Source organism: Grampus griseus (genome assembly GCF_964374135.1).
Source record: "Grampus griseus genome assembly, chromosome: 9".
Lineage (NCBI taxonomy): Eukaryota > Metazoa > Chordata > Mammalia > Artiodactyla > Delphinidae > Grampus > Grampus griseus.
In genome coordinates, this window is record NC_139003.1 from 94364377 (window position 1) to 94388868 (window position 24492).

Below are 24492 nucleotides of genomic sequence, written 5' to 3' on the forward strand. Positions count from 1 at the left end.
CGCCTGGAGATCCTGTGAAGTGGGTCTAATTAGTATCTTGCTAAACAGATGAAGAAATTGAGACTTTGAGAAGTGAATTTGCCCACACGCACCAAGCTAGTCCTTGGTGTTGCCAGAACTCAGTCCAAACTTTCAACCCAAACCCCAGGGATGCTCCTATCCAACACCCTACAGTGTGAAACCACGTTATCTGAAAGTCCTTTCCATCTATCTGTCCATCTGTCATGTGCTAGGAAATGGGATGTGGCCAAGAAAAAAGGGATTGAACATCTAAAGGGACAGGAAACCTAAAACTCACAACCTACAGGCTTTCTGCTGTGAACTGTCCACCCACTTCTGAGCAGAATTAGGTACATAAACTCTTACCATAAAAAAGGACAAAAAGAGACAAGAGATCTTGGTGGTGAACAGCCGATGAATTCCCAACTCTTAACAAAATTCTGAGCTATCTTACTCCCAGCCAGGAGACCAACAGATATCCTGATTAACACTCATAGGAGTTACTGGACAGTCTGAAAGAAAATCACAAGGCCAGGAAGTGACCAAAAGTTAAAATTAAAAAAAAAAAAAAGTATCTCTTACATATTTGCAAACCACAACACTTTCCCCTTAGAAACCTCAAAGAATTTTTTTTTAAGCAGAGGAGAACCAAGCCCTCCTTTTGAAAGAATCAAAGTGAACAGGGAACTTCCTCTCCATTACTAATCTATCAACTTTGGTTTCATATTGCATCACCATTAAGATAATTTCTGCTTTCTATCACTTTAAGGTATGTTCCCAATAACTATCAGATCTGATAAAAGATCCCCAAAGCAGGACCTACATATGCTTATTATTAGCTGCTTTCTCTTTTAAAGCAGAGTGGTAGGTTAATAAGAAATATCAGATTACTCCTTTAAAAAAAATCATAGGCCAAAAATGAAATAAAACATTTCACACTGAAAAGTCAGTATTTGCAAGTCGTTAAAGGAAATTTTATAGGACAATGAGAATGTTTAATACGTTGGAACACCTAGATTAAAACATGTCTATTATTTACAAAACACAATATGCAGCTTGGAAAGTAATGAATCCATACCTGAAAAAAACAGATCATTAAGGCATTTTACTTAAGGTACTAGCATGTTAACAGATTTGAGATTTTTAAGTAAACCATGACACCTAAGATATGAATGCACACTTTATATGTGAAAGACACCATCTTGGACGCCAGAAATGATCATTTACGTGTCAGTTGCACTGAACAAATATTCAGAAAACTGAATGTCTTCTCTTTTGTCATTTATGTTTCATAAATAACACTAGAGCTTAAAATCAAACTATAACACATGAAGCAAACACTGTGGTTCCTGAGTAAGTATACTGAATGCTTCATATGTTGATATAGGTTCTTAAACGTTACAAAAATCAGTTTGGCTGTGTTTTACCCATAGAAGATTTAGAACAGTTTTTCACTTGTGTTATTTTAAATTTCAAGGTTTAAAGGCAAATCCTTCCTCAAAATGTCGTTTAAGGTTTTTTGAACCATACATTTTGGTTCGTGTGTATGTGTGCGTTTAAACAGAACTCTGTATGACTGTTATTCTAGGAGTAGATACCTGGCTGAGAAAAGTAAGAAAACAGATCTGTAAGGACATGCAGAGGAATGTGCATGGTCTGGCTGGAAGGCTCACAATCAGGAATAAACTGCAGCACATAATGGCTGGAAAAGTTAATTAAGTCAACGTAACAGCGCCAATAGCGAAACGTTTTTGTTTGTTTTATTTTAATCTTGAAATTGTGGATGGGAGAAGAAATACACAGGTTACCTCCGTAATATATCTTGGTGAGGAACTCATTTTTCATTGTTCATTTACAAGTCTCTGAATTGCAGAACTTTGTAAGGAAAGCCTAAGAACCCCCTGGGAACAGTAGCAATTGGTACTACCTATTATAGGATCCAAGTAATTTTCACTTCCTTTTTGTGAAGAGCCTCAGTGGAGGTATCCAAGCCCTTCTGAAATGTTTGCAGAGAAAAGACAGAACGGGAGACAGACAGAATAGACAGACAGATGGATGACCATAGCAATGACAGTATACCAACCTTTGAAAGCCTGCCCCCCACACCAGCTCTTACACCCAAACCAAACCACAGACCAAAGCCCCCAGACTAGCTGTGTGACCAGAGCTGAGAGCAAAGGGCAGCGTGCCACCAGGTAGAAGCTGGCAAAACAGAGAATTTGGGCCATTCCACACCCTCCTAAGCATGATCCTGGGGCCATAAAGAGGCTCTGAACTAGTTAGATGAATCCTGCCGAGGACTTTGTAAAAAAAAAAAAAAATCATTACAATTATTCGCATTGCTTATGGAAAGCAATCACAAAGAAAAAGGTTTATCTGTTTCAATTTTTCCCACCTTTAAACTTGTTTGCTGGTTTTCCTGGAATCTTCCAGCAGGATTGCCATTGATATTTCAAAAACCACTTCCATTTTTCTTTATTTGGTTGGCTCTTTATTTTATTCCAAAACAAAAAGGAGTCAATCTCTTACAAGAAATAGAACACTGAAAAAATGGTCAGAGCTCACAGGATTCTAGGACAGCTATCATTCACGCAGAAGCCCTGCAAACCTGACTAATGAGGTTTTTGCCCCAAGATAGGACGTGTCTTACACCCATTTAGGAGGTGCTTCAAGGACCCGAGCTCATCAGGGTGGGAAGCCCGTGGAATTCGGTTTCGGAGTCAGTTCTGTGGTTACTTCGGACTCAAGGACTAACTTTTATAAACCATGACTGTTTCTTCCCTGGATACGTGTTCCCCAGTGGCTTCCTGGCTGCTGGGCTGATTAGGTTAGTTCTGTTCCTGGTCACCCTAAGCAGGTTAATGGGCAGAACTCATGGTCAGAGCAGCTCCAGACAAAGGCAATGGCACCAAATATCTGCCCAGCAGGTGTCCAATGGCCGGAATCGCCCAAGTGGCAGCACCTTCGTAAGGACAGATCGCTATTGTTACTCTGCTGAAATTCCCAGAAAGGACAGTGGTTTACGGAGGCTCCACGTGGTGCAGCCTGTTCTCACGCACACACTTACACGCTCACTCACTCACACGCACTCACACTCACACACACTGCTATAAAAATCACCCAACGTTGATGCTGCGTGAAGCATGATATCCAGAAAGCGATTATTCCTACAAATTTGCTATTAAAATTACCAAATCACCTACATGGCACAGACTGATTCTATTTCTGAAATAGACGTGTCTAATTTTTACAAATTCCAGAGAAAAGGAACAAGGGCCACAGCATGCTTTTTTAAGGAGAAAATATGCCTTCTATAACCTCATCACAGGAATAATGCAAAAATCTGGCTCTATTAAAATAAGCTCTAGTCCTGAGTTGAAAGACCACGAATCAAGAAAGAAATACAGTTTCGTATGTATGTAAAGTAAATTCATTATTTTAACTCAGACATAAATAGATCTCCCTGAAGGATCAATTCAAAATGGGACTCATTAGCCGAAAGGTTTAATGCCAGCCCCTCCCCTGGCCCGGTCAAGCCAGCAGTGCGCACTGGTGACATCGGGGAAGGAGAAAAGTGAGCAGCACACACTGTGGACCGGGATGGGCACAGAGGGCAGGGCCAGGCAATGGCACAGTTCAGACAGGAAGGTGCAGCTTTTTTATTGGATGTCTGCCCTCACAGCCTATACTTCTGGGCTGTTACCTTCCAAAGCGGATTCTCACTCTCCCATTGTATGTAAAAAATTGGAGGGGCTTCCCTGGTGGCGCAGTGGTTTAGAATCTGCCTGCCAATGCAGGGGACACGGGTTCGAGCCCTGGTCTGGGAAGATCCCACATGCCGCGGAGCAACTAAGCCCGTGCGCCGCAGCTACTGAGCCTGCGCGTCTGGAGCCTCTGCTCCGCAACAAGAGAGGCCGCGATAGTGAGAGGCCCGCGCACCGCGATGAAGAGTGGCCCCCGCTCGCCGCAACGAGAGAAAGCCCTCGCACAGAAACGAAGACCCAACACAGCCAAAAATAAATTTTAAGAATTATAAAAAATAAAATTAAAAAAAAGTGGAAATCAGCCTAGTCAAATCTTTTTGGAATAAATAAAATATAAATGCACAGGGAGGGAGGGCGCAGGTTGGCTCAGCAGATGCAAAACCTTGTACCCAGGTAGGCAGTGTCCAGGACTGAGACCAGCCCATTCTTCCTAAGGGCACATGGCAAAGCGGAGAGCGATTCGCAGAGGCCAGGGGTGGCTATGAAATCTACAAAAAGCCAAGGCGCTGCTGGCCTTCCAGAGCCGAAAGGCAGGGAAAGGAAGTGAAGGTTACTCTTAACTTATTCAGTCTGTTTTTACCAGAGGGGCCTCTGGAATTTATTTTCAGTGCTCCATGCTTGAATTGAAATGCCTCTCAACACTTTGCTTAAAATATTAAAACATACAGCATGTAAAACAGTTGGCTTTCTGTATCTCTAAACGCAAATTAAGGACGTTAAATTTTTATATGCCAACAGCAAAACCTGCAACTCAGAAACTAGATGAGGCTCAACCGTTAACAACTTTTAAAATCCTTTCGAGCGGACTCCTTAGGGTTTGGGGTCTGCAGGGGACCCTATCACTAATTTGGACAAGGCAACTCTTGTGTCTTTTGTAATAACTGATAACTGATTATTCCGACGAGTAGAGACTTTCCATGTGAAATGCAGAGTATTTTGAACCCCAGCCAGACTCATCAAGATGATTTCCAAAATGCCAAAACAGGAACTTGCTATAATAAATAACCTATCACATTTACATCTCGAATTAGCAAATCTGGAAGAAAACGTGTAGTTTCAGCGCTAAAACAGAGATGGCTAAAGCCTGGCCACCCCGAGCCCGCACCCCAACCTCCACCTCCATCTGCGCTCTTCAGCTCTCAGAGCACAAACACGGGTCCAGGTGCAAATGCTCAACTTGCAAGGAATGCAGAGCACAGAAAAGGACTGTAGGCTTGACTGTTGGTAATCCCCGTGGCCGCTCACCATTGGAAGTGGTGCTGGAGGCCACGGCTTTCTCGCTGACGTCTGGTCGAGTGGAGTATTTCACTATGGAATTCTCCACTTTCTTCTTCTCAGTGGTCGTGGAGCTCTGGGACTGGGCCTCCATGACGCCTTCTCATTACTTCAGCTCTGGGCGACCAGGAACCCCTACAAAAACAGCAGCGCCATCAATTTCAAATAAGAAGGGGAAAAAGGAAATCCCACTCCGAAGGCCACTTCACCTGTCACCTGAGGAGGTGCCTGGAGCATCAGCTAATTCAAAATCTGGAAGCCCCTTACCCGCTGGCTTTCTTGCAAAAAGGCCTCAAAGTGCTAGTAACAAGCCAGGCGAATTCTGTCTACACGTGCAAAAGGAGGAGAAAGGGACTTGTCCACAATGTGGGACTTCTCCCCAAATCCTACTGGGCATTTGTTATTAAATGGTCTAAATATCTCCATCTTCAGCTGTGTTTACGGCGAGAAATCCAAGCGTCACATTACTCCTTCAAGCCACATCTACAAATGTCTCCGACATTTATAAGAAAGTGGCCACTTTTCTATGAAGGGGCAGTAGGACAACTTTCCAAGCCAGGGAAGTTTTTTAGTTATTAGTTAGATGTTTTAAAGAGTGACCGACAATTTCTCCCATCCAAGCCCAACTCCAAATTCTGAATCAGAGAATTCTGGTCGATGATTTTGCTTCCCTCACCAAGATATGTGAATCGCAACATGCCTCTTAAACCTAATTCTTTCAGGAAAACCATACACTTTAAGCTTTCTTAAAACAGCAGAACGTTTCCATTCATTTAAGTTACATTTTTAAAACAAACAAAGGTGATAGAACAACACACTCTGGATCCCACAGGAAAAGGCAAAAGATCACCCACAGCAAAGGCTGGAACCACTTAAGAAATATTAAAACTCAGCTAAAGGCAAGGGCAGTTAGTCTGTCTTTCACCAGCTTCATTCATGTGATAATCGCCCTAACTCATCATTCATCAATTTTCACTGTTTGGTTCCCGTTCTTTTTTGGCAGTCATGATCTACACCTACGAAGAATACAAGAGAAGATGACAAGTCTCCTCTCTACCACGTTTCCCTCAAGCTCTCTAGATTGTGGGCACTTCTTCGGTGGAGTCACCTGCCTGTTTTCTACATTTAGCGGAGGCCACCGTGTTCCATCAAAACAAGGATGAGAGAAATAAAACAAGCGAGTGCTTCACAGACTAAAAGAGTTAAAGTACCAGACGGAAGATTTTTAGTCATCCTTAACTCAAACTTGCAAAGGAACTGCAATCTGGGATAAGTAACTGGAAAAGCTGAAGGCCCAGAGGCCTCATGGCCCTGGAGCACCAGTTCTTCCAGTAACTTCCATTTCTTTTCTTGATTATCCAGTGGCATTCACCGTAAAACACACAAGTTATTTACACCAGCTTTTCTAGAATAAAAAAGACAAAAAGACGCCCTAGGTTAAATGTACAGATCAATTATAAGATCCACTCTGAATGCAGTAACATCCCTCAAAGAGTCCCCACAGGGGCTTCCCTGGTGGCGCAGCGGTTGAGAGTCCGCCTGCCAATGCAGGGGACACGGGTTCGTGCCCCGGTCCGGGAAGATCCCACGTGCCGCGGAGTGGCTGGGCCCGTGAGGCATGGCCGCTGAGCCTGCGCGTCCGGAGCCTGCGCTCCGCAACGGGAGAGGCCACAACAGTGACAGGCCCGTGTACCACCAAAAAAAAAAAAAAAAAAAAAAAAAGAGCCCCCATAGATCACAACAGTGAAGGAATATAGACCTTCTTTTCTCAAGGCTGCCACGGTACACAAGTCCACAGGGGAGGGCTTGATTGGCACCCCCTGGAGTTGTCCAGTGCCTCAGTTTCCTCATCTGTCACGTGACAGTGTCACACAGTGGGACTTCACCTTGGGGGTGGGAATGGGGGGTGTCCAGTCCTCTTTAAGAATATGTTAAAACTTACGGACCCTCTCCCCCCAGAATCCCCTTAAGTGCACCAAAAACTGTCCATTTGATTTCCAAGGGATCACAGGCCCTCCAAACCAGTTAAAGAACCCCTGAAGGAGAAATTCTCAACCACCCCTTCTAGCTCTACCAAGCTCAGAATGATTCTCTAAATTTTTTACATGCTCCCCCCAAATTGACTTAAAGATCATTTTTAAAGCATGCCACGAGAACAATTCAACCCACTCCATGGCACTGTTTCTCAGCGTGGTACAAAAGCCACCTGCATCAGCCTTGTTTCGGTGCTTGCAAAACATTCAGAGCTGCAGGTCCAACCCCTGATGTCTCTGAGGTGACCCCTGGAACCTTTATCTGAACAGCACTGGTGACTATCAGCTTCAGTGAAGCTCGCAGACAACTGCTCTACCTATTTTTTGTTTGCTGCTCTGTACCCAATACTGTAGGTGGTCCTCACTGAAGTCTTGGCACATTGGATGAAGTACTGAATTCCAACAGCCCAAAAGAGCCTATCCCAACTGCCATCCCGATAATGAACTCTGCATCGGTCGGGAATCTTTGTTGAATGTCCGTCTTCCCCTCCGGACCCTAGACTCCAAAGGCCGGGCTATCTACCCAGCACCTCATACCTGTAAGAATATTTACTGAGTAATAAGCGATCCAGCAATGATCCCATGACCCAGACAGTTCAGCAGTGTCTTAAATCTTAATTGTCATAGATTTAGCTACATAGCTTTTCTTTTATAGCCTGTGTTTCTTTGTAAACTGGCAAATTATATCAAAACTAAAAACTTTAATAGGAATATTTAATTAATCAAAACACTCCATTCTCAACCATTTTGGAGAAAAGGGGGCACTTACTATAATTGTTTCCCTCAAAACACAAATACAGTTTTACCGGTGGAATCTGGATGGAATTTACGAATACTGGACACAGAAACAAGGTAATGGACCAGAGTGGGGAAAGAAAAAAAAAGCCATGAAGAGATGGGATTCTTGTCTCTTCCTTAGGAGAGGGAACTAATTAATAGTAGCGAAGAGACAAGTCACCAAAGCTCCTTGACAAACTTGGTTTTTGTGGAGTTGTTGGTTTTTCCCCCAAGCGAAAGACTTCATTTTAACAAAGCAATAAAAACCCTCCAAATACTCATCACCAGAGAGAGGCTCAGTGAGAAGAGGTAAAGCCCCAGGCGCTGATTGAAATTGCACTAATTAATGGTCTTGGAGAACACTAATTCCTCCCCCCACCCCCTGTTCAAAATGGATTTTTAAAAAAATAGACCCTTGGTCACTCAAAAGTCTACCCCCTTCTTCTATTTTGACAACTTATTTTTGGATCTCATTAGTTAGTAACTAATTATTTAAAAGTGTGGTTTATGCTTGGAACAAGGCTATAAAAATGGCAACTTGCCAAGGCAGACATCTGCTTCCTGTATATCCCTATAAATTATATCAGCTTATTTTACTGATAAAAACCCAACTTTGTCCCTGTCAGTTACAAAGGAGAAAGTTGGGTTTTTTAAATAAATTTATTTATTTATTTACTTTTGGCTGTGTTGCGTCTTCATTGCAGTGCGCGGGCTTCTCACTGCAGTGGCTTCTCTTGTTGCGGAACACAGACTATCTAGGCATGTGGGCTTCAGTAGCTGTGGCACACGGGCTCAGCAGTTGTGGCGCGCGGGCTTAGCTGCTCCGCGGCATGTGGGATCTTCCCGGACCAGAGCTCGAACCCATGTCCCCTGCATTGGCAGGCGGATTCTTAACCACTGTGCCACCAGGGAAGCCCTAAAGGAGAAAGTTTTAACATTCTAGACTCTCACACCTCATCAAAACTCTGCACCAAGAGTTAGGGAGCAGAAAAGAGTGCTTGCTTCTAGCTGGGGTGGCAATTTTTTCATAGACTACTCAGCCGAGTTGGGAAACTCAGTCCTGAGTTGATACAGGAAAGCATGAGGTACAGAAGTGACCCGTAAAAATTCCTGATGGAATCCTAAAACATACATAACTAGGGCCGTAGCCTATAGGACTCCTTATAAAACCTGGCGTTTCCTAAATAATAAAGTATAATTTATTTAGAACGTAACTCTCAAGGAGAACTTTTTGGTTCTGCTTCACTTCAAAGATCTTTCTCTGAGGAAAACATGCCACTGGTTTTTAGATGTGAATGAAATGAGACTTTTAGACCCTGCTCCCTTTCTTACAGGGCCAAACTGTTCTCCCTCAATCCTTTTCATCACTGCAACATTACATGCAAGATTTGCTGGCATGCCCCTTGACTTTTTATGCTTATGAAGAAAAAGAGCAAAAAGAAAAACTATTTGTAGCTGATGTTTGAGTCCCAGCAGCTTGGGTATATGGGAAAAACAAACACAAAACAAAACAAAAAACCCTGCAGCCAGGAAAAACCGCTCTGCTAAGATGACCTGCTAAAGCCTGACGTTTCATAGGTAAATGCAGGAATGAAAATGCCTTCTTGAACGCAAACAGTCATGGCTTTTCCCCATTCAGCTGTCCCTGATCCTTCTGTAATTTTCCCGAGGCCTAAACCCAGGGCACAATTATTTCCGGACCCTCTTTTAAAAGTAATCCCTCTCCTACTAGCAACCTGCCCACAGGAGGGTCTTTCCTTTCTAGATTATAAATCTGAACTTGCGTCAACCTCCTACCAAACGAGACGTCCTATCCTGGAGCCACTGACCAGGTGATGCTGTAGTGCATGTCTCCACTTGAAAGGCAGCCAAAGAAAAGCTGCAACATTTATTACCAATTTGAAGAAATGGCAGGGAGGGGGGAAGACCTGCATTGGAAACAGCACTCCCCCACCCCACCCCTGCAAAGCCTGGGTTGGCCCTCTCTTGAGAGTGGCCACTTGGAGCTGCAATTAAAAAAATACAAAAACAAAACAACCCCCAAAAAAACCCAAGAACTTTCATCTTTGCAAAGATAAGTTGTCATTTGTGTGCTTCTTTTTCCATTTAGTAAGCAGTGGGCTGTGGTCAGTGCTGCCTGGGAGCGCTCGCAACCTGCGCTTCCACGCCAGCTTCCTTTCTGTTCCCCGCACGGTTCCAGGGTCCGCGTCTTCACATCTCGGCCGCGTCTCCGCGTCCCAGCCGCCTCCCCCCCGCCGGGATCCCGGCGTCGCCGTGCGGGCCCCTCTCCCCGCACGCGGTCGCAGTCGGTGCAGCGGAGGCCTCGGGGCGCCCGCCTCGCCGTCTGCTCCCTCCCCGGCGCGGGCAGACCCGGCCGCAGCTCCCGGTCAGCGCCCCGAGCCCGGAGCGCCCGGCCGCGCAGCGCTGGTTCCTCGGAATCGGCCGGCCCCGCTCGGATCCGCCCTCCGGCAGCGTCCCCCCGGAAAGCGCAGAGCAGGGGCCGGACGATCGGAACCCCGCAGGGCCTCCGCCGCCCAAAGAGCAGCCCTCTGCACTCTGCATCACCCCGGTCACCGGCTCCCAGGGCACTGGAAAACTCTCGGCACAACTGGGCAGCATCTCCAGCAGACAGCGGTCGGTGGCCGCCCCGCATGCAGTCACACAACTGCTTCACTGGCTGAATTCGGAGAGAGGCAACTTTCCGGGCACTTTGCAAGGCAACACCCTCTGTTCGGCACTACAGTACAACACTGCGGAACCCTTGACGTCTTCAGGAAAGCCCTGGCTGTGTGCGTCACTTCACCAAACTTCTAACTCGCTTCACCGGCTCTTAACCCTGTTCCCAATGTTGTTCGTTCATCAGCTGCCCCACATAGATTAGGTGTTGTGAATGATGTAGGCACAGACCCATCTCATGGGCTCTAGGCGAGGAGGGCCCTCAGTGGGGTTCCAAGGTTCAACCTTAACCACGAGGCTTTAGACAGTAAATGGAGAGCGTGAGAAATCGCAATTCTGGGAACATGTGCAAAAATCAGCCTTTCCCCTTGCAGATCTCTGCAGTGAACCCTGGGAATGCGCATACAAGCAGGATTCCATGATGGGTTAAACCCTTACAATGTTCAAAAGGAAGCGCCAGGGCTAAAACCAACGTTTTAAATGATGTTTGAACTGTATAAAACGACTTTCTAATCGAAGGTGAAATGAAACAGTAGCTATAAACTGATATAATGCATCCTTTGTGAACAGCAGACTACTTCATTTATTTCCCTAATCCAGCTGGTTTATTTTTCAGTGGCCTGAATTTGGGTTTTCCTTTTTTTTTTTTTCTTAATGCATTTAAAGATTTAAAACAACTAAGTTAAAAGCCTGATTCGTGGCAACCTGATCAGTTTCTGATGGGTTAAAACAGCTATTGCCAAGGAGGGATCAGAAAAAAGAGGCATTCCAGGAGGAAGGGGCAGCACTTTGAACAGCATGGCGATTAGGCCTTAAGTGAGTAATGATTCTCTGCAACCCAGGGAACTCCTTGCTCAAGAGGAATAAGACGTTCCTCCAGAGAAAGTACCTTTACTTACACCTGCCCGTATATTAACAAGCTGAATGATCTTCCTAATATGCTAATATTTCAAAAATCCAGAAGAACTAGCCTGTGTAAGGATTTCTAAGGCGCTGCCACCGTAACACTGAAAAGTGACATTTCTCTCATACTGTATTACTTACTAGCAGATTACCTGCTCCTTCAAGACACCAGTCTGAGAGCAACCGTTTAGGTAAAATTCCTATTAAATAGTTATACCTTCCTGCAGCATTAAAATTCAGTTCCTAAAGAACATGACTGCTCTAGGAAAAGTTTTGGGTTTTTTTTGAAAATCAAGAAGCACAAACTAATGCTGATTTTAACTTTTGAGCAATTCTGGAAGTGAGAAACAGCATGAGTTTCCATGAGCCAAATTTAGGGAATTTGAGACATTTCAGTGGATTTCATGTAATCATGCTTTACAGAAAACCTCTTATAGGTTGGTAATGTGGTTGATGTTTCCTGGTGCTCAAAATACCTTTCTGAACTTAAAATCAATTAGATATGCATAACTTCTGTGACACACCAACAGTTCCCAAGATTCCTAAGGCTTCCTCTCCCTCCCCTGTCTGCACTGCCTTTCTTTCCGGCAAGCTCAACTCCGTAAGTTCTTAATGAAATCTTCATGAATTTTTAACTATAGTATTTTTAAATGTGCAATTATTTTACCTTTACATGAGATTCCCCCCGCCCCCGTAATGAGGAAAGCCGGAAGCCTAAAGCCGTAACTGCAAGTAAGAAAGCTCCTATCTGTTCAAGTTGCCAAAAATGGTCTTTCGTAGCCTAGAGGGTTCCCCAAATCTGCTGCCTGTTGCTTTCGGATCTTTCTTTCCCAGTTTCTGAAGCTCCTAATCTCAGATAAACAGTGTTCATGACAGACGTCCCTCGAAAGGGAATGGAATTACTCTAAGGGGAAGTAATTGCCTGGCTACGGACTGAGTTTGGTTTTAGTAGATTAACTACATCTCAACTTTTAAGAAACCCATATATTTAATTAACTTCAACTACTGAAAAGCATATTTGACGTGAAGTCATCACTGCTACTAGCGTTAAAATCACAAATTGCATTCTGCGTGCCAGTTTTACTTTTCTGCCATGTGTATTTAAAAGGAAAGATCATCGGCTACTCTGACGTTCTCTGCTGCCAGGAGGACTTTATGAGAAACAGTTGAAGGGTAAAGGTCTCTATTTCATACTTGTTACTGTTTCTGAGTTTTGCAAAAACTATGAAACACCAGTTCCGTGTACTTTGGTTAGGCTTTGCAGGAAGTGCCCTGCATAGCAGGTGCCATGACGGAATGAGCTGGCATCCCCGACTTTCTGTGGGCTTGCTGGAGACAGACAATCCCAGACAGAAAAGGACATCTTTAGGTCAGTTATTGGTCTATAGATCCCGCTAAGCTCATGAAAACTGCATTTCCCTTAAACCTACGTGTATCACGAAAACAGCATGACTGATCAAAGGTGACCCTTGTCTCACTTCCCTAGGGTGTACAGGTATTAAAAGTTTTCATACATTTTCAGAAGAAAAAAATCCCTAAATTTAAAAATCCTTCTTAGAGAACTTCTATAACTTTTGGCTCCTAGAATCAGGTGTGCCTTTACAATCAAGCTTAAGAGAGTAGAATACATGTTCTATGCATAGGAATATACTTTTAAACCATCACAAATAGGAGACCAATATCTGCTGGGTGTTAAAATCAGCTGGAGATCTCCCAAAGGCACTTATTTTTTTTGTCTGGTACTGTTCATCATACTTCATCCTCCCGATTTTTAAACTGGGGATTCTTGAATCTTAACTGCAACTTGAAAAGCACATCTTTCATGACTTAAGGATTTTTAATCAGGGCTTATTCAGTAACAATTCCCCCCTGGTCCACTCAGCCTATCAACTTTGCAGAATTCTACAGCTGTCTTACTTTTTGGCCCCTGCCCACCAATCATGTACAAAACCGCCAATGTAAACTATACCAAACGATGCACCCTCCCAGTGAAATGCCCTGGTGTGGGATGTCATTTGAACCTCACAGTTCAAACAGCAGATGTTGTCCTGAAGTGGCGTGGCCTGGTCCACGCTCCATTCAGATTTCCAGACATCTTAGTTCATGAAGGCTTCATTCTTGAGCTACTGCCTGAGGTTCCTCGACACACAGGTAACTCCCCTGAGACTGAATTATTCTTTTCTAAAATACCACAAGCTGAAATCGAGAATATGGTTTAACTGCTTCATTCCTTCATTACGACAATTGGAGAATTAGCTTTCATCTGAACTGCGAGTTTTCAGTCTCTTTTCGTAAAAATCCATAGTTTGGAATGTACAGCACTCTGGAATACCGTTAGGTGTTTTATGCAATCTCCCCCCAAAGTTCAAGTAGCTAAAGCTGCATATTTCCACATGAAAATAAACAAATAAGATGTCACACTGCCTTCTGACAGAGATGTAAATAAAAGGCCACTTATCTCCCATTATTTAATTTCATTTTGCAGCATAAAAATTACCCAAATATACCAACAAATGCTGATGTTTCAAACATACTCCTGTGTCACATACACACACACACACACACACACACACAAACACACGCATGCCAACACCCCCCCCCCAAAGAAAAAAGTAAAGAAAAGAAAAGAAAAGCCCACTAGCGGTTTAAGGCTAGCAATCAATCCAATTTACTGCAGGTACAATTTACATGTACACTGCACGCCGCAATGAAACCACAGTGTGATGCCAATAGGGCCCTTAAGAAAGTTTTCGCCTCAATCTCTGGAAAGGAGCTTTAAAAGAAAGCAAGGATTACAGTCAGCTAGAAGGTAGGGAGGGGACTTACCTCAAACCCAGCCAAGCAGAAATCAGAGCAGTAATTCTACAAGTCGACAGAGTACACTTTCAAGGCTATAATGGTGTGAAGAGGTGCTGGGCCACATGGCCTGGAGGCAGCGCTAATGCCCTGATGACTGATGCTGGCCGGGCATACAATGAATTTGGGGCTTGAAAACTAACAGAAACCATGCAGTACTTTGACAAATGGGCTTTCACAATTTCATTCATTGAATAACCTTTAAGCACAAAATTGGCTCGAGTTCTCTTGGGAATTATGTGACATGTCTTGGACGATGATGTGAGTATTTTCCTTTTTTAATTATGACTCCGTATGCAAAATGCAAAAGCACCCTAATGTGAGGACACAACTCCAGATACTGCAGATGCACATGTGGAGCTCAACACAATATTGCCTTTCAGGAGGGGACTGGAATGTTCCAATGCCACCTTATTAACTAGGTAATGGCCTGTTCATTCAGTTTCTTTAGAGAGCCATAGATTTTCTGGGACGTTTTGTTGGGCTGAAATATACACACACAGAACAAAAAACACTTTCACATTAAAGAAAAAAAAAAACCCGAAAGTGGTCATGAGTAGCTAAGAAGTGTGACACTAAAATATAGTGCATTTAGAATTACAAGTGGAAAAAGTCTAAGTTTAAGGGGCGAGGCAAAGGAAAAGTGCCTTGAAACAATTGAGACACCACGTAAGGTTTGCAATCGAATACACTTGCCAACACAGTTAACATCCAATTTCTTCCCAACGGCTCCCCTCCCTTATAACCCTGTAAAACCAGCCCTTAGATGGAAAAATCATAACTTTGGCAATTTCGAAAGAGGGCATGAAATATCTAGAGTGTCTCTAAATTAGCAAGTACCACTTACTGTTAGAGCATTGCCTTTAACAGCTTCTAAAAACTTAAGAAAAGGATCTTAAAACAGGAAGCTTGGTGAGCTCCTAAACCTGTTATTGGAGCCAGGAACACATAGCATATTTAATCTGCAAACTGTGCGAGTCTACAGTGATTTCAGCAAGATCTGAGGCATGCCCTCAAGGTTTGCTGGGATCTGGGATTAGGGGGTTGATAAGAACCTCTACTGCCCACGGACATGTTTTTCTTCTGCAGTTAAACACAAATGCACAGAGACGTTTGACTGCTGCTTGGCGTTACCGCTCAAGTTCTAAAAAAGCTTTGCAGCTCCTTTTGCTGTCAATATATCAAAGTTAAAAAAAAAATCATCAAAGTGTGAAATTTCATTTAAAGTCTTCGCCAGTCTACAGCTCTATTTCACAGGCCCATCAAATACAAGTAGAGATGAAAAATACACTGAAAGTGCTGGAGAGAAGTTTGTGGTGCTCCCCCTGCCCTGTTGTTGTTTATTCTGTCTCCCTTTATTTGCTTTGAAACTAGAACAAATCAATTTTCATCTGGAAAAATGACAACAGGAAGTGAAGGGCAGCATCTTCTAGTAGCCTTTAATGAAAAGACAACCTGAAGTCATTATTAGAGTGGAATCTTGTGCTTAACAAATGAAATAGACACACACACACACACACACACACACACACACACGCACGCACAATTTCTTCTACAGTCATGTCAGCATTTTAATTGACTCTCATGATATAAGTTGGCAGAAAATTTCTTGAATCTTCCAAAACAAATCAGACTGACTATAGAATATGGATGCCAGCAAAACTAAAACCTCCTTCAAAGAATTCTTTAGCTGGGGATTTACAACAATTGCATAAAGAAGAAAAGGCTGACTTTTAAGATAATCTACTATAGTCTAAAAGCATTAACATTCCATTACTAAGGTTTTCTTGAGGATTTCATGACTCACTGATTCACTTTTCCTTCAAGACTGGTTTTTCTTAGTACATTACTGTCTCCATATAAGTGAGTGCATGGCACAATGATCATTAAATTGTTTCCTTTCGTAAACTCCCAAACCCTATCCTTAAAAAAGGGGGGCAAGGGGAATCTCAGTAAGCAGGATACCTCACATAGATTGTAAGGACCCCTAAATGGCAAAGCACAGAGGAAGTCTGAAACCCTTACAGCATGCAGGTAATTAAGAAAACTGGCCAAGAAACAAAGGAAAGTTCAACTTTTAGGCTTGGGCATCAAACTGATAAATTAATGATTCTTTCATTAAATAAGTAATGAAATAATTCACCAGAGTCATTCTTCATCAGTACTGAATTTTCTCATTTCTGTCTGTAGTCCTTTGCAATTTCGACATACTGGAAAAATGTGTTTATGTCAGGGTTCGATCAAGGAACACAAACATGTTAAAGGTACCAGGAAGTCATAGGTATCTGAGTTGAATCTACTAGCCTTTCATAAGAATACAATCTATACCGTTTAAAGTGCTTCTGCGTGTGTGAAATTTCACTGGACACCTCTCACACTGGACCTACTCAGGCATCTGAAACCAAAGCTTCCCTAGGCTGACTTCAAGAATCATATACCCTCAAAGGATCTTCCCTTAGGCAGGCAGTTTCTAATTAAATAGCTTTTAGTATAAAATAAACCTCTGCTCCCTATAAGTATGCTATTACAACTAATTTAAATGTTAGTTCATGTTTGTTTCAGGTCTGACTATAGTCCAACTGGCCAAAGTGTTTGTGTACCAGGTTAACACCAATATTTCCTAACATAAACAAATTCTTTAGATACTTCACACAGTTTACATTGTAAAGCCAATCACCACTGCTTTAATAAAGGCCCTCAACTGAAATACTGTTCTGCTTCAGAAAGATGAAGCGATTTTGAGGTTATTCCACTACTTTGAAACATAGCATTTTCCTCCTTCAAAATAATCTTGACACATGTAATTAAGAAACTGTCAGACCATTATTAATTTTTAATTTAAAACCTAAATGAAATAATTACAGGAATCAATCAATAAGGCACCTATTCAAATTACAGAGCAATACATAAATACTCAAAATTAATACTTTAGGCCAATTCTTGAAGATTTCCGTCTATAATATGCTAAGACTTCAAACAACACAAAAAGTGTAACATGGGGACCACGAATAGTTCCTGCCTTAAACAGACAGAAAGGACCATGGCAGAGGGCCACACCGGCCATGCCCAAGGCACTCAAGCTGGAACGCTTTTTAAAAGTTAACTGATTTCCACCAGACACTTATTTCAGGGATCTCAAAAACATCCCAATTCTGTCCAAAATCACATTGGGAGGGAAAAGCCTAATTACCACGAATTTCCAGCAAACGGCTCTGCAGAGACGAACTGGGGAGAAGAAGGAAGATAAAGGAGAGCAGAAGGTGTTTTCTAGAACCAGTCCGGCAAATGGCACTGCGCAGGTCTCTGCACAGCGGCCGACCCTCCATACCTCCGACTAAAGGGCTCTTTTACTTGGAGATGCGGACAGTCCATCATTTCAAACTGAAATGGCAGCTGGAAAATGTGGAACAGCTGGCAGAGAGCTGGGAGAAAATGTTTTACATAAATATATGTACATATAAACTGGCAGAGGGCCACGAGCGCTGTACCCAAGGCCAGAGTCTGTTCGGGACTGCACACCCGGGAGATGAGACCCTGGGGGCGGGCGGGAGGAGTTGCGGGGAGGATGCCTCCTTCATACTCTGTCTACACGGGGTCTGCAAGGGAAGCGTGGGTCCAGCTGCTCTCGGGATGGCATCTCCCAAATGAGGTGTAATCAGGGACGTGAGCACAAAGTTCAGGGGAGGATAAAAGGCCTGGGTGTGCGGTGGAGCTTCGGCATCTGGCAATCTGCTTAGAAGTCGCTTCACAAACTCTCCAAGTTTGGGTAAATATTTATTCCCTCTCCACCTCCTCCCGGCCCTGTGCCCTCTGCAACTGCAAAAAGTAACTGTCCCCTGCAGAGTGATTCATACCCAACTCTGCTCGGTGAAAACGCGGCCTCTTAAATGATTATTACAGGGGCCACGGTTACCCCCCGCCCAACTTCCACAGCTCACTCCCTGCAGCTTCTAGTGCTTTTCTTTCTTTTGTTTTCTTTTTTTCTTTCTTTTATTCTTTTTTTTTTTTTAATGCTGTCCCTGGAAAAGAAAAGAAATGAAAGAATCCCAAATCATCCACAGATGGTACAGCTTTCACTTTTCCTCTCTCAGGACGGAGGCGCGCCTCCCTCGGATGGGAAGCGCAGGCTGGAGGAAGCCCCCGCCGCGGCGCTCCCCGCGCGCACCCACCTCGCCGCCCGCCGCCTTCCGCGCCCGGCCCCCCGGGGGGGATGCAACAGTGCGAAGGCGGGCGCCGGGGCCCCGGGGGCTAGCGGAGTTCCTTTAAGCCCTCGGGGTGGGGAGTGGGGGCTTGGGGCCCCATCGCCGCGGCTGCTGCAAACTTCTTCCCCCACCCCGCCCTGCCCCAACTTCGGGAGATGAAATTCTCCAGTCCGTCTCCGGATGGCCGCGCCGAGTCAGACGCTGGGAAGGCGAGCAGGAGGGGGCGAAGTGAACACTCGCTCCGACGCCTTACCCGCCGCTCCCGAAATCTGGGCGCCTCGAGACAGCCATATTCAGTTCCTCCCGCGCCCCCCGTCGGGGACCCCCCCTGTCGACCCGGAGGCGCGGGCGCGGCCGCCGGAGCGGGCTCCCGGGTGCGGAGCCCCGCGAAACAAAGAACTTCAGGCGGGACGTACCTGCGGCGGCGGCGGCTGTCAAGTCCCCGAACTTCCCATAGACCCGCGTCCGGGGCGCGGGCGGGCAGCTCCGGGCTCCGCGCGGCCGCGGGCGGCTCGGGCTACGGCGAGCGGCCGGGCAGGGCGCGGGGGGTGCCGGCGGCGGGCATGGTGCGGCGCAGGCGGCCGCCGGGCGCGCGGGGAGGGCGGGTCGGGGCGGCGAGGGGGCGCGAGGGCGAGGGTGCGAGCGCGCCGGCGGCGGTGGCGGTGGCGCTGCCCCTGCCCGCTCCCGCCCGCTCGTGCGGCTCCGGCATCGGTTTCAGGGATCGTGTAATCCGATCCCTTCTGACTCACAGGCCCTGAGTGACAGTTCTGATTTGGTTCACCCGCGGGAGGGAGGAGAAAGAGAAAGAAAGAAAGCCCCCACCGCACTCCCCTCCTGGCATCCAATCGACTTTCTGGAATAAGGTCCCATCCCGGCCTGGAAACCCGCGCGGGCTTGGAGGCGCCCCCCGCCCGGACCCGCGCAGCCTGCGCTACTCACGGGTGGAAAAGTTGCTCTTCGGCTCTGCGCTTCCCTCCCTCGCGCTCCCTCCTTCCCTCCTCTTCCTCCTCCTCCTCCCCGCGCTCCTCCTCCCCCAAGTTTTAACAGATGTTGCCGGACTCTCGGCTCTCGCTCGTGCTCCCTCTTCCCCCGCCCCCGCCCCCGCCCCGTCCCTTTTCTTTCGGCCCCTCTCCGGCGGCGCGGTGGGGACGCGCCGAGCAGCAGGACGCCTGCCGCCGCAGGGGGCGAAGTTGGGAAAACTTGGAGGAGTGCGGCTCGCCTTACTTTTGCTTTCTTGCTCCCTGCAGGCCGCGCCGGGTGCCCGCGCTTCCCCGCCCGCCGCGTCCCCGCGCCCGCAGCGGGTCCCAGCGGCGACGCGGGCGGTGGCGAAGAGGCGGCGCGGGCCGGGGTCGGGGGCTGGCGGGGGGGGAGCCCGGGCGCCCCGAGCCACGCGCGCGCTCCCTCCCCGCCCTCCGCCTCCTCCGCCCCTCCCCGATCCTCACACGGACACATTCAAGCCTGCCCCTCCTCTTCCCCCTCCTTGACCCCGCGCCCGCTCGGCGCGCCGAGGCCCCACCCACCCGGCGAAGGGAAGGGGGCGCGGGCGTGAGGTCACCGCCGCCCTCCCCGCCCGCGCTCGCCACACCGCCGGGACGCCCCCGCCGGCCCGCGCCCCGCGTGCCCCGGCGGCGGCTCCCAGCTCCCATCGCCTCCCAGCCCGGTTCTCCCGCTCCCTTTTCTCCCTGCTCCCAGTTTGGGCTCCCTTTTTCTTCTTTTAAGGCCTCTCAGATCACAACCCCCCCTCCTTGGCTCGCCCACTCCTTGTACATTTCCCCAGGCCAACCCTGAAACTCCCCCTTTCGCCGAAGGATGCTTTTGAAAGTTCAGGGTTTTTCTCTCCACCGGACTCATCTGCCCTTTGGGGCCAAATCTGGGAAGTGGGAGCTCCCACTACACAGCCTGCTGTCCCCATGGGCTACTTTATAAAGGACCCAAAAACAAAGACCCCGGGCTTGGAGCCTGGACTCCAACGTGGTGCTTTTCCCTGAGCTACAAAGTGTCTCTGTCCCTGATTGATTTTCAGCGGCCCACACCAGAAAAAAAATTATTTTCCCTCTATTCTCAACCGGCCAGCCTGCATCCAACTGTTCCCTTTCAGTGTACTCAACCTGGACCTGTAACCCAAAAAAGAGAGTTCCCATGGGGGGAAACAAAGGGGGGGGGAGAAAGAAAGGAAAGAAAACCCCTGTGGCATCCCTAAATCCGTTCTTCGTGGGGTAACCTGAGATTCCACCCACCCACCGGCCGCCAGCAGCGCCTCGGAGCTCAGGGTGCACTTGTGTTGACTCGAGGAGCATCTTGACTGAAGGAAGAGCCGTAGGTGGATGAACGATTAGCTATTAGGATCTGAAGAGCATTTTGAGATTCAAATGCTTAACTGGAGAATTTTGAAGGGAACTGATGGTGGTATTCACTATTTGTTTCCTGGGACTTGTTGCTTATCTCAAAGACTCCACAAAAGCAGACCCTGACTTAAGCTTTTATGGTAGAAGCAGTGAAGATAAAGGAGGGCTGAAGGTCCTTTTTAGCCGTTCATTTTACGATTTCTCTCTCTACCTCACCATGCTTGGAAAAAAAAAAAAACTCACCACTGACTCATCATACAGAGCAGGGGTCTCAGGATACATGGGTGGTGGTCCCAGCTTCCCCCCACTAACTGGCCTTAGGCCCGGGAGGATTGTCTGAGCCCATCTGTGGGATAGTGATAGGAAAACCAGGCCACATACCTCCCAGGATTTGTAAGGGTTTCCAATGAGATAATGCGTGTGAACGTAGAAAGGGACACAAATGAATTATTATTATACTTCCTGTATATACTCCAGCATCAGTCACAGTATTTTTTTGTATTCAAGTACTGCTTCTGCCTCAATCACATGAATGCAAATAATACATCCTGATAGCCTCCTCTGTTCACCCAATGGCAAATAAATAAATAAAAAGGAGACAGACAGCCAATAAATCAACAACTGGAATAAACTAGATATTTTGACTTTTACTTAAAAGTCTTTTGCACATTTTGGATCGTGAAGATCTTGATTCTCAGTTTTAAAAAGACAAGAACAAAGAAAAAGCAGCCCATCTTTCTCCCTTAGGCCCATCAGAATAGCTAAAAACAAGAGGAGAAATAAAGCTGGTGTCTCCTGTGTGTTCCTGTGTCCTCACCTTAGATTCTTGACAGAAATGAACAGTTTTTTGCTTTAGTGGTAAACATATACGTGAGTGGGAACATTTGGCAGAAATAGTAGCGGAAATAAAAAACTTGGTTAGCCCTCGTGTGAGTTAAATACTGCCGTAATGCAATGACTTTCAATCTATATTAACACAAAAATTATTTTTCCAAAGGAAATCTTGTATGGAATCCCAAAATACAAAAGAAGGCTACTCTGGTTGCAGTTGGGTGGGATCTCAGGGCCCAGCCCTCTAGCCTTGTTTTCTTCAATGGCTCCTGAGACAGCTCTAAAAACCCCAAAGTCACCCTGACACTCAATAGTGTAACCTTGCAATGATAAACAGGCCCTTACAGATTTACAGGCCTTCGTCCATGTCTAAAATTCCACCATTATAGAGTCACTTACTGAGAGCTTTCATCAGTTCTCTTTTCAAACGCAAATGTCCTAATACATTTTAACATATATATATATGTTAAACATATATATATATATATATCTTCAAAATGATTAAGCTTATAAGACAGTTTTTGTTTGTATGTCTTTTGGCAACAAATTGGATGAAGCAGGAGACTTGAAGATCTTAGTATGAGTTTCCTAGGGCTGCTTATAACGAAGGACCACAAACTGGGTGGCTTAAAGCAACAGATATCCATTGCCTCACAGTTCTTGAGGCTAGAAGTCCAGGTCTCAGCAAGGCCGTGCTCCCTCTGAAACCTCTAGGAGAAGGTCTTTCCTTGCATCTTCCTAGCTTCTGGTGATGTCTGTCAGTCCCTGGTGTTTCTTGGCTTGCTACTGCTTCACTCCAACCTCTGACTCTATAGGCGTATGGCGTCCTCCCTTTGTTTCTCTCTCTCTCCTCTTCCTAAGGACACCAGTCAGATTAGAAGCCCACCCTACTCCAGTATGACCTCATCTTAACTAAGTGCATCTCCACAACCCTGTTTCCAAATCAGATCACTTTCTGAGAGAGTACAGGAGTTAGAACTTTAACATATCTTTTGGGGGGGACACAATTCAACCCATAAAAATACTGAAAGTGACAGAAGAGGATGAAGGATCTGCAACTGAGAGGACAAAGGATGAACCTGAGAACAAACTTTGCACGCTCCTCTGTATTGTTTTGCCCTGTCCTGTGTGCTTATCCATAATGACTCTTCTTGCCCTCACTTACTATTACAGCTCTTCCATCTCTCTTCACATAAGCCCCCTATTAATTATTGGGAAATTCCAAGTACAATTTCATGTGTATTGATAAGCTCCCAGCTGCAAGTGACAAAATTCCAACTCAAATTGCCTTAAGTTAAATTTAAAGTGGGGAATGGGTGTTTTGTTGACTGAAAAGTCCAGAAGTGTCTAGGTAGGTTTCAGGCAAGGTAGGATCCAGGGGCTCAAACAGTGTCAGCCGAGTCCTGTTTCCATCTTTCAGTTAGGCTTTATTCACACTTCATGCCAATGTTTTTTAGGCAACCAAGGATGGTGGCCAGAGGCAGCTGCATTTTACACAGTCCGTCTTACTGTTTGCATTCCCAGGGATGCAATATTCCTCTTGGCCAGGCAAGGGGGAGAGTTGCATGCCAGGTGAACAGTTAGCATAAGTCCTCTATAAAGCCCAACATGATAGCCACCATATTCTTCCTCCCTTCCTGTAAATGCAAGACTGTCACATTTTCCACTGCTTCCCTCCCATACATGCAGGACTGTCACCTCTGCTTCAGTTGCCCAACGTAGGGCTGCCTACTGGGAGGTGACACATTCAGTCCACCATGTTCTGGGGCATCCTCAGCACCCTGAAGTCAGTGCAGCCCACATCTGTGTGGGGAGAAGGATTTTCTTGTTCTTTGAAGTTACACGTGATCACGAGTTTTCTTAATATTTTGTCCTCGTGTATGAATATCCCACCAATTTCTTTTTCTGAAAATAGCTCAAGGATTCATACCTTTTTCATCTACAAACTCAAGATAATAAATGTTCATAATGAAAATGCAAACCTTCACATCCCTATCCCCGTGCATCCACCCAGCCAGCCAGCCACCCACCCACTCACTCACCCGTCCATCTGTCCATTCATCCGTCCATTCATCCATCCATCCACCTCCCCATCCACCCACCCATTCACCAGTGATGGTTTACTGTTGGACCAAGCCTACCTGCCACATACTGTCTACACTTATGGTGAGTTATTTTCTGGGAGGCTTCTCAGTCTGGCATGCAAATAGACTCCTTACAGACAACATAACCAGCCAATTTCCAAATGTTTCCGAATTCAGTAGAGAACATAGCTTAATGCTGAAACTAGGACCTTTAACATCTGTCTGTCTGTATGTCTTTCGGAAGTTTGTAGGTGCCAGTTAAGGAGTCTCACCACTTTGAGAAATGATGAGAATAGAAATACCGTCCGGGCTGCATTAGAGAACTAGACTCCAAAGACAATAAGGTTTCTTCCATCCAACCATGCTCCCCCCAGCTGACCTATCCCCCGCCACGAGTGGGAGCAGCTGGAAAAGGCAGACCTCCCTCCCAGCCAGGAAGCCCTGACTTTGGAGCTATCTCATGGATGTCAGTACAAGGAGAAGGGGAATTCAGCCCTTGGAGGGGTGCAAAGGAGATACAGCAGGAGCCAGCGTTCCAGACCCCAGTGTCGCTCTACTCATCGTTCTCTCTCCCTCCCCCTCTCTCCTCTGACTCCTAGTTTCCTAAAGTGCTCTCTTCCGATTCACCCCCAGGGCCAAGACCACTGATTCCTAGACTGAGCTGATCTGATGTCCTGAAGGCACCTCAGCCCCTTTAGGTTTCCTGCTGCACCCTTCTCATTTCCTGGACGTGGTGTTTCTGCATG

At 46.0% G+C, this 24492-nt stretch overlaps 1 protein-coding gene across 1 annotated transcript in view; it reads right to left on the reverse strand.

The window, feature by feature from the left end:
- The window catches only part of GLI3 (GLI family zinc finger 3), a 282714-nt gene extending 263196 nt beyond the window's left edge, over nt 1–19518 (reverse strand). The window contains exons 1-2 of the mRNA XM_082662430.1: nt 19426–19518; nt 5010–5174 (exon numbers count right to left, since the gene is read on the reverse strand). Of these exons, the coding sequence (XP_082518556.1) occupies nt 5010–5133 (124 nt within the window). The 5' untranslated portion in view covers nt 5134–5174; nt 19426–19518. The remainder of the gene's footprint in view (nt 1–5009; nt 5175–19425) is intronic.
- Nucleotides 19519–24492: the final 4974 nt, after the last annotated feature.